Source organism: Anabas testudineus, chromosome 9 (genome assembly GCF_900324465.2).
Source record: "Anabas testudineus chromosome 9, fAnaTes1.2, whole genome shotgun sequence".
Lineage (NCBI taxonomy): Eukaryota > Metazoa > Chordata > Actinopteri > Anabantiformes > Anabantidae > Anabas > Anabas testudineus.
Genome location: NC_046618.1, coordinates 15,736,107 through 15,747,369, shown reverse-complemented (window position 1 = coordinate 15,747,369; position 11,263 = coordinate 15,736,107). Strand labels below are relative to the sequence as shown.

Genomic DNA, 11,263 nt, shown 5'->3' with positions numbered 1-11,263 from the left:
TAAGGTGCTCAAGTGACCAGTTGCCAGAAGCACATTTATTCTGGAGCACTTAAGACAAATGGGTCGATGCTGGCCACTGTTGCCTTTGTTTTCTTGTTCTTTGTTAAGAAAAGGCCGTTTGTAGGAAAACTTACAGGAGAAGTTGTCAGTCTGTGGAACAGCATAGATTTATTTGCTTTGTAGAGCCTAAAGTTACTGAGCAGCAATGGTGGTACAGTACAACAGCAACATATTTAACCATTAAAAAAAAAAAAAAGCCTCAGACTTATTACAACTAACATTCGCTGACTGTTGCAGCATTGACAGAATTCCCAAAAAGCAATACAGTGCATGGAAAAAGTAATAATTCTTGGTATGTTAGAAAGCATAATACTCACTCAAATAATCATCAACCTCTTATGAATTGCACTTTATTCTCTGTATTCACTATTTACTTGTGCTAACAACATGGCTTTAAGGATGGCAATGTGGGCCAGCCAGGTCACCAGGTTGGACAAGAACAAAATATATCTACAACAGTTGCTATTGATCTGGATTATCCTTTAACTTTTCCATTAGGGCCAACTACTGGATGAACTACTATGAATTCTAGTACTGTACAGAGATTTATTTTCCCAATATGATAACTTGTAATTACACTGGTTATCCACTTAACTTTTCTAGTACCAAAAACCTGAAGCAAATTTTAATTCGTCTTGCACCAAGTTATTATAGGTTATTCAGAAAACAAAGCGAAGTCTCTGCATAATATATATTAGCAGTACTGTTACCACCACTTCACTCTGTACAGCCTTATAGAGCAGGTAAGCTGGCAGAGGACTCTAGTCTGGTAACTCAGTATTGCCCCTAACCTGTCCTCTTTGAGTTGCATGTTTCCAGTTTCCAGTTACTAGCCCTACCAACCTTCCCAGCGTTTTTGCCCCTTCTTGTTCTTTTTGTAGCTCGCTGTTCTTTTCTCTCTCCTCATTTTACTCACCCCAGGCAGTCAAGGCAGATGGCCGCCCAATCTGAGCCTGGTTCTACTGGAGGTTTATCCTATTAAGGGACTTTAAGTGGTGTTGCTTGCTCAAGTGGGGTTCTTGGGTTATATTTTGTAAGATCTTAAACCTTAAATACTGCAAAGTGCCTTGATTTTTGTTGTGATTTGGTGCTATTTAAATTAACTCAATTGATCTGATTGTATTGTTTTGATAAAATTTTTAACTTTTGAACAAAATGTGTTGTAACAGTTCAGTGTTTTGCAGGGGATGCTCCCTGACTGGGAAATGAGGTCACACATTTTGGTAACTGTGGTCACTGAATGCATTTTGTGTGTAACCAATGAAAACTACTTCACAGTTTGCTCTACATGGACGGTTTTGCTGACTGTGTGAACAGTTTTAGAGAAATGCTCGTTAGCAATTTAAATACAAATTGCAAACTGGATTCTTCCATGAGTGTCACGGTGGTCTGATCTGCTTAAAATAAATACACTCCAACTGGACAGCATTTAAAACAACCAAGAACTCAACAGGGTGTAAAGCAGGCCGTCCACTAAAGGCATGATGGCTGATTGCTGATCTCTCTGGACCAATCCAAATGTCTTTGGGAAAGACACTTAGGATTAAGGTTCCTGATAAATGTAAATTATTTTTCGTTTCTACATGTGTCTTCATCACCCACAGAATTACACAGACTAATATTTTGCCTGATTACTGCATTTTATTGAAGGCTTTGGAAAAAGCAACAAGGATTATTTCCCATCAAAACATAACCAAACTTAATTACCCCCAAATCATCCATCTACTGCTTGTTGTATTCAAAACGCCATAATTGCCATCTTTTAACAGAATATGAGTACAGAAATCTTCTACTGTTAAACTAGTTAAAAAATGAACATAACAGTAAGAAAGGTCTTTTGAGTTTCAAGGAAAGGTAAGGCTGAAAGCATAAGGCTGTAATTCTGACTGCTACTCAACTCTATCACAGTGTCAAAGGAGCTAGTGTCAGGATTATCTCCTTCCGACAGAGGTTGACCAACCCCATGAGAGCAACGAAAACCATGTCACTCTATAAAATCCAGAACAATAGATTACACAAGCACTGAGTAAGATCACATTTGTTTGGGTTTAAAGTGAAATTTGTCAAAGCAAATCATATTTTTCCATTATACAAGTTTTAAATTACATCTAACGATAGATGTTTTCCATTTGACGCAAAACAGGGCCAAATGCCGCTTATGTATTCATTTGTGTTAAAGAACTTAAGTGCTTACATGAAGCTATTAATTTTCTTTATAATCAAAGTTTGTTGAACGTAAACACACATAATCTATTGTTCTGAGAAGAAAAAAAAAAAAGGTTACTCCATAAAATCAAATATATCATAGCTTCATCTCTAAGACTAAAGTCATCAATGATTGGTCAAATCAGAAAACAAACAAAAGAAAAGGGCAGGGCAGCTACACACAACTTACTCTAAGAGTGGTGTATTTGGACTCAAAAAAGTCACAGTAGCTCATGATATGTCTTACGTCACTTAGGCCAGAAATTCATTAAGAGAAACAGTGAAAACACACAAAAAACAGGGTGTTACATTTGCAGTCTGTCCTTACGTTGCACAAGTTAAAGTGACAACAACTCAAAATGGAGGATCTTGATGCAACTTCAGCCCAAGTTGCAAAATTCTGCCGCACTGCTCCAAGGCCTTTTAACACTGTGTTTAAGTACAACACTGTGAGCAGATGTACCCTTGAGGAAAAGCTGAAAAGATCTGAAACAGTTTTTGGTTATTAAAGTGCTCCGACACACCATCAATTAGCAGCAGTATGTATATACATATAAATGTGGTTCAGCACTCCTATTTATGAACTATTTAAAAATCACCCATTTTACAGTGAAGACAAAAAAAAAAAAAAAAATCCCTCTAACACTACGCAAAAAGAAACAAAAACTTTTTCTTACTCTCAGTAGTTACTTCAACTTGACCTCTGGCTATGACAATTTTTTTTCTTAAAAATGGAAGAGAACTTAACACAATGTAAAAACAAACTAAAAAGCAAAATGTTGTCATGCAGAATATTATCCATACTTTACATACATACAAAATTACATTTCTTTTTTTCTCTTTTAAGAATAGATTCTGTAAACACTGCTTTAGGTCCTTCGGATTCAGTTTATCCATGTCTCCGCTACAATCTGTACGTTTTTCCATAGAAAATAGCCCGAGGCTCCTGCTCTGGCACCTGCAAATTATTTTTGCTATATGCTCCCCAACCCCACCCCTCCTAATTTTTACACCATCCATCCAATTTTCTACCCAATCCAAGGTAAAACTACAGAAAGAGAAGAAACTAGACAAATTCAGTGGAAGCTCTAGTGTGGTGATGTTATTATGTGGGTGCTTTAAAAATGTGTAAGTACTTTAACAGTTTTAAGCACCCACATAAACCCCATCTTGCAAAAAAAAAAAAAGATTTTAAGGAAAGTAGATAACAGAGAAAGGGACAAATGATATTAGCTAAGGACAGTCAACGAGGCTAGGTCTGACTATAGATAAGGCATAGCATGGGTAGAGGTTGGGAAGGTTTGGATTAGGAGTCCACACGTTGGGTCATGTTAGTGGTCGCTTGTTAGCCTTCCCAGTACATGTTCAAAAATCATGGAGAGGGTAGAGTTAGGCAGAGATATCTGTCTAAGGTAGCAAAGGACTGTACATGTGATTCAGAGGCCTTGGAGGAACTCTTGGAGCTGCCTGACAAGTTCCGTGTCCACGGTCTCCATCAGGACCCCAAAGCCCTGGTCCCCCATCAGGGCCTGCTGCGCCTTCAGCTTCTCATAGACAAACTGCTGCAGAGAAACACTGTGCACTGGATCCTCCAGGGCCAACTGTAGTGGGACAAAAAAATAAACAAATAAATGAATAAAGTGGCAAATATGAGGTCACCAGGGTGTCTCCAATGTCAATGTAATAAACACTGAATTACAAAGACAGGAAAGTTCTGCTCATACTTTTGCACATCATTCAGAGAGTATGCAGCCAAACCACAACTTCCTATTACTAATGGCACTTTTGACAACAAGGAAGGATAAAGCAACTCACATGTTACAATTTTCCAAGTCTGACATATACATCTAACAAAAGTTGCGCTACAAAAAATGACTCTGTATATTCAGCCGCCACCATTCATCTTACACTGAAGACTGCGCTGGAAAAATAATCCTTGAAAACCCAGTAAAAAAAGCAAAGGAAAAGTTGGATGGCTGACTAGAGCTGACACATTTCTGTGGGCAAACACGCTGTTATTTATTGTTTGTGGAGTGAAGCAAGGGCAGAGACAAACAGCAGCACGCAAAAGTTTGAAAACCTCCACTCTACAAATTAGAAAGGAATAAAAGTGAACTGTGAACACCTTTCCCCAAATCAGAACTTTCTATGCTGCATAACCAACTTCAAAGTCTTATATTTTTTAAAATATTTTTTCTTTTTGCATTTCTCAATAATAATAATAATAATAATAATAATAATAATGCATAATTTTTTATAGATACGTAAGAGAGAGAGAGAGAGAGAGAGAGAGAGAGACTTTAGGTCCTTTGAGAAACAGAAAATTTTGTAATGACAACTCTTGGTCTCCAGCCAATCACTGGAAAGAACACTTGTCATGCTAATTAGTTCTTTGTCATTACATAGCAATCAATCTAGTGGAGAGTGGCTGTTGGAGAGTGGCTTAATGGAAAAGCTGTCATCTAACCTGCATAATTACCTTCAGCACAAGGACCTGTTGGAAATTTGTGTCTGTATACCACTGTATCCAGCACTGGCTTGCGAGTATGACTGTAGAACCACTGCACGCTGTGTGCTTGTGGTGACAAATATCAAGGCCTTTGTTAGCATTTTAATCACTGTGATCCTCTTAGAAACTAATCTAACTGAGAAAACAATGATACATGTCTGTATAAATCCCAATAAACATCAGATATTAGGTTTAGTAGGGAACAGAAGAACACATAATTAAAAGTCTATAGATACAGTGTGCAAGCAACACAAAGGGTACTGTGCATATCATATATAGCTGAATGACCTTCTACTGTTTACAGTGCCAAAGACACAAAGCATTCAAATAAAGAGAAAATGTGTGCGTGTCTGTGGCAGTGTGAGTGCATAGATGAATGACTAACAGCGTTTTCAGAGGCAGTGTGAACTAAAAAAACGTGCTACAAATAAAAACACCTTTTGTATTTTAAGAGTAGACATGAGTGTAAAAAAAAGATTTTAGAGTTTTGAGATTAAATGCAATATGCTGAGGACACCTACTGCTGTGGTGAGACTGCATACGTAAAGACACAGGAACAAACGGATGTGAAGAAAAAAAAAAAAAAAAGATCACCTGTCACCCCTTAGGGGACAACAGAAGCATAGACACTTAAGAACATGGTTAAAAAAAAATTCAATCCAAATGTAACAATAAAAAGGAGTTCAGCTGGGCAAGACAAGCGACTAACAGGGACTGGCACGATGACGCTTTGAACACTGTAAAGAAAGAGAGTGACGAAAGGAAGATGACGTGGGACCCAAAGAGAGTGGGCAATCACTGCGGTATTGTTCAGGACAGAGAGGAGCAGGAAAGAGAGGAGTGGGCAACACGAGAGGAGGCAGAGAGAGCGAGATGAAGAGCGACATGTGAAACGACGGGGCCTGTGAAAGCCCTCATCTCTAATGTGAAATCCCCGGCCTGCTGCTGCTCTTTTTCCAACGCAAACAAAGTAAAGAGTCCCATGTCATTACTGTACCATAAAAACGCAGCGCTGTTCAAAACCGCCCGAGGCATGGTTTGAAACATTTTATCACTCACACATTAACACACACACACATTCGTTACTCTAAGAACCCGCATGCCAGCAAAGGAAAGCACGGTCGTATTAAAAACCAGCTATATGTCGCAAATGTTAAATTAGCAATCCAGGATCCTCTCGCCACAATAGGCCGCTCTATTCGTTGGAAAAGCGCATTTGCATTGTGGCAGACATTAAAAGAAACTAAGTCAGACAGGCAATTGCTAACTGGAGTTAATGATGCAACAACCTGTGCTTTTGCAGGTTTTAACTCATGTCCTGGGTGCCTCATTTTTTTTACCAGCAAACAAACAGTACTCTGTGTGTGTGTGTGTGTATGTGAAAAAGAGACAGAGAGAGAAGGGAGAACACAAACACACCCACTTCAGTGTGATTTAATTAGCTCAGGGTGTACAGTATGATGTATTAAAGTGTAAACTAAGAACTGTATTGTGTAAGGGAATGATGACAGCGGGGGTTCAGGGGATTGCACAATGAGTAGATATTAATTTCATCAGCTCATTTGCGACAACCTGTTACTACACTTCTGCAAACTGCACTCAAGTGGTCAAGTCTGACATTATAGCCATTATACTGTTCCGGACAAGTGATTCTCTATGCACATTTTAATGGCATCATGCTTCCTGTTTCTATTGTCACACACATCAACAAAAAATAAATAAATAAAATAAAAAATAAAGACTTACTCTTGTTAATTTTCTTTAAATGTAAATTATATTTAATATTGGAATCGTCAGGTCTTCTGTAGCATTACATGAAATTGAAGAGAATGACAATAAAAAGAAAACTGGACAAAACTGGTGAACCAGTGACATCAAACAATCAGTATTTGTCTAGAGTGACCACATCTCTGACAAAAAATGTGCAGGTTGGTGGAAACAGTCATAAATTAAGAACAAAGCAGCCATCAATAACGTATATAATAAGAGTCAGAATAGTGGTGTCCAGGATTTCTCCAAATCTAGTTAAAGATGGACTCTCTCAGATACAAATCAATTCATCAATAATCTAATTCAGTGACTTTAAAACCTGCAACTGTCACAAATTGATACCAGAGAGTCTGCGCTGCTATTTGTCCATTTTTACTTTAAACAGAACAGATTACGCTGGGTTTTCCCTGCCTCTTCTCCTGGGGCAGGAGGTGGATCTTACTAATTAACTCTCATTGGACAGCTTTTTTAAGGTTAATGCAGTGCATACCGTGGTGCTCACAGCCACAACTGCACCAATTTCACCATCATCTTAAAACTCAACAAAGAAGTTAGTCAATTGCAATCTGCACACTTTGTTACCTTTCTGTGACATATAAGTAAATGACTTTTTCAAAAGCAACTGTATGTTTTCACAATACATTTTCCTCTTGGGAGGAGGTATTGTCCTGATGCACCCACCTAAAATATGGCTATTGCAGCCAGTCGGGTGCCCAGGAGGTAATTGAACAAGAGAGGGAGGCAAAATCGATATAGTGCCTTTACACATCTCATCAACACACACATGCTTTTTGACGTAGTGATTTCAGAAGGCAAAATATGCCTCATATGTCATTTGTTCAGCATGCTCCAGTCAAGAGAAGTCAGAATTTTATCTATAACATCTTAAAGTCTAGATTGTCAGTAAGAAGAAACGGGAGTGAATATGTGAGGGACAGATAAAGGCAACAGAAAGACAAGGGAAGGACAAAAAAAGAAAAGAGTGTTTTGCTCTGTGGTGACATGTCACTACAACAACATACCAAGTGGAGTGAAAACAAGGGGGAGGGAAAACAACCAAGGAATAAACTGGGAGGACAAAAGCAATCTGCATGAAAATAAGGAGCACAGCCAACCTGGTGGTCCAAAAACCACATATTGTTGTAGAGACAAAACTGCAGCAACAGAAAAGATGCGCCCAGTGAGTGCTTGACAATAAAAGATGAAGATAAAAAAGAAAAAAAGAAATGGATATGGAAGTGATGTTGAGAGAAAAGGAGTGAAGATGAGAGCAAGCGATAAAGGGAGAGCGACATGCCCCCTGCTGTGACTCACTAATAAAGACGCAGTGCTCGTGCCTTTCGAAAGAGTAGAAAATAAATGAAAGGGAATAAAAGGAGAGACGCGGATGAGATGTAGAAAACGTGGAAGGCAACAGAGAGAAGTCAGATGAAGGGGGTGGGGGCAGAAAAGAGAATAGAGGAGTAGGCAAGATATGCTGAGAAGAAAGAAACTCTAATTACGAGAATCATGATAATTATGATGACGCCAGGCGCCCACGGCAGTAAAAGTCTGTCTGCTTTTACCTCATGCAAATGGTCCATTAAAATAAACACAGGGTAAACTGGTTCCATCTGTAAAGCTTCTGTAAAGTATTACTAAGATTGGTTTGCCAGGTTTGGCGGATTTTATCTACTTAAAAGTGAAAGGATCTGAATTCTTTCTGAAACTCCTCTTTACTATTTGCAGTAAAAGAAAAAAAAAAGCCCAGACCTTGATCCTTGGATGACAATAAATAGTTGGTGTGCAGCTGATGTATCTGTATCCAATTTGTCATAATTAAGTGAACTTCCATCACCCTTGCTACTCTTTACACTATTTAACATATATCTATGAATGTAAGACCATCATTACGTCACGTGTTTGGCCACAGGTCATTAAGTCATATGTATCCCCCAGACACAAACAGATAAGTGACATAACTACTGTATTTTCACTGGCTGCACAGTGAATGATAGTAAATCTCTAAAGTGCACCAAGTGTAAGATAAACAGAGATCTACTGGTGGAAATGAAATAAATTATTTATGATTTTGTTTTCATTAGTGTGTAATCACCTGAGAGTAAGAATCAGTGCAGTTTCTTTAGCTTAGATGGAGCCTTTTAGATCTACACAGGGAGCCGGTTCCTGAGTTGGGGGATGCTATAGAACTGCTTGGAAGATGACGAAGAAGAATTTAAGTGGTGGTGGATATTGAGATCCTTGCAATCTGCAGTCTTAGAGCAAGATGTTTCTAAATGTTACACACTGCACCTTTAATCCGGGGTTAATCAATTAATTCATCAATCTAAATTACACTAAGCACTATTAACCCTCACAAGTGCATTATGTGGCTTCTAAATTGTCCCAGTTATGACTTTGATTAATATTTCTGAGGCCATGATCATTTTAATTATTGCAATTTAAACTAATTTGGCTGCATAGACTTGCAAATTAAACTGGTTCTGTGTATGTGACTAGGTGTCACTTGGTAATTCAGACTATCTGACAGAAATGTGTTTTCTATTACAAAAAGACAGGAGTAAGATTAATGTGACTTTGGAGCTGAACAGTTGTACTGATTTAAATGCACTCTGATCAGTGTAGTCAGGATCTCTAATGACCGTGTCTAGACTCATACAATTGCTCATCTAGACATAAATTAACAGTTTAGCTTGGGTGACTAAGTGAGCTTTGAGCAGCAACTTGTAGTGTTATGAAATGTGTTGCACCTGTCACCAACCATACATAATCATTTGCTGGTGTGGTTGTAAGGCTGCTCTCTCACACTTGTAACCACTTCCAACAAAGATGTCACAGTGTACTAACACACTCTGGAGGACACCTCTATACCACAGCAGCAAGGTTAAGTTAAATCGCTAACATAAAACAAGACACACTGGAGCTTGTTTCAAAATGTTTGTTTTGTTTAGTCATTCCTCCCAAATTCTACTTCTTCTACTTCTACTTCTACTTCCACCGCTGATCTTAATAAATGTCTCCCTGGAATAAATGTATTTCAGAACAATGGTTGTGAATTCTAATGTGGATTCTAGGGTTTTAGAAAACGCTTTAGAAAGATGACAGATGTCCACGTTTACCAGTATAGCTCGTGTACAATTTTAGTAAAAACCACAACTTTGATACTTTTGCAGTTACAGAAAATTGTATGTCAACAGTAATATCTATCATTTGGGATCGGTTACACTGAAAATGGTGTCAGCAGAGCAAAGTTTTACACTGGGGCTAGTGTGGATATATTGCATCCATAAATGAACAACATTTTCTAACTTATTCACATTAGTGAGGACATAGCCTGAATAACAAATAGGTTCTAAGCTGCACTGACCATATAGACGAGAACCAAACAGAGAGAGACAGGACTGCCAGCTGAGAGATAAGGTCATGTACATTAGTCAGCATTATTATGTTCAGGGACAAAGAGTGATCAACCATACACAAAACAGACAGCCCCATTAAATACTCATCAAGAAAGACACAAGTTGAATTAAAAAAGTGTTAGACAGGAGAGGTCAGGAAACAAGGACAAAAATGCAAAGAGAGAGAGAGAGAGAGAGAGATGCTGCAAAAACACACATACACACACACACACACACCTCCACTTCCTTTGCAGAGGTTTCATTAGTTCATGGTCTCTTGACTTAGAGGGAGGATTAGAACTTGATTGCAGTAATTTCCTCACTAAATGAGGCAGCACAAATTGTAATACCCTAATTAGTATTGTACTAGAGGGCGTAAATGTAAGAGCCCTCGAGCAATCTGTCACAAGGGTGCATATCACCAAACACATACCTTTAAGTGTGGGAGTCTGTGCGTGCATGCAAAGTGAGAAAACACGGCAGAGCTATACGTTTGCCTCGAGCATGCCTATATCAAAAACATTACTGGTTTTGAGAAGGTTGCATGTGAGCCTAGAGAGAATCCTAATACAACTCTGACGAAGCTGTGTGGTTTTCTGATGTGCATCGTGGAGGTGAAACTCTGATCTCCTGTTACTGTATACTATATATTATCATATATCAGTTTTTGGACTGTGCTGTCTAAGAACTGATCTTTGTTGCATGTGTCTGTATTGTCTTTCTAAGATAATTAATAAACTTTTTTTCAATAGTAATTTAGGATAGGATCAACTGAACCTTTATTTATCCACTGACTTTACATAATTGTCTATGCAATTCTGCACAGTGTGTTAAGCTTTTTATTTTTTGTTATATTCTATCTGAATCTAACAGAACCCAAACTGCCAACAGTATAAGAAGCAGATTTGCAGATAAATCATTCTGACAATTTAAGATAACATTTTTTGATTTGTCAGAGCAAACCTTCAGAGGACCTGGTGGATTTGGCAGAGCGACTGGCTGTGACTCGGAAGACTCCTGCAACTGAGGCTTTGAGCGACAAGCTAGGCCAAACAGTGATATGCCACATCCTGTCTGAAATCTGTCGTGCCATCTGGCAGGCACTGGAGGTCCAATTTCTACATTTGTAAGAACTAAGGAGTGGAAGGATGTAGTCAGCAATTTTTAAATTGTGGAAGTTTTACAATGTCACAGTTACAAGGGAAGGGGGCTTCAGCAAATGTGAGTACCCACTGCAGCAATCATCTCGCCGCTGATTTGATTTACTTAAACATAACCTGATTTTGATCTTCAGCAAGCATACATTAAATTAAAGCTTGAT

At 38.4% G+C, this 11,263-nt stretch overlaps 1 protein-coding gene across 2 annotated transcripts in view; it reads right to left on the bottom strand.

Moving 5' to 3' along the window:
* Window positions 1-209: 209 nt before the first annotated feature.
* ipo11 (importin 11) overlaps window positions 210-11,263 on the bottom strand; it is an 86,127-nt gene continuing 75,073 nt past the window's right edge. The window contains exon 29 of one of the 2 annotated variants that reach the window (XM_026343690.1): window positions 210-3,866. In XM_026343690.1, coding sequence (XP_026199475.1) covers window positions 3,702-3,866 — 165 coding nt within the window. In that variant the 3' untranslated portion in view covers window positions 210-3,701. The remainder of the gene's footprint in view (window positions 3,867-11,263) is intronic. The other variant, XM_026343689.1, reaches the window with a different exon arrangement.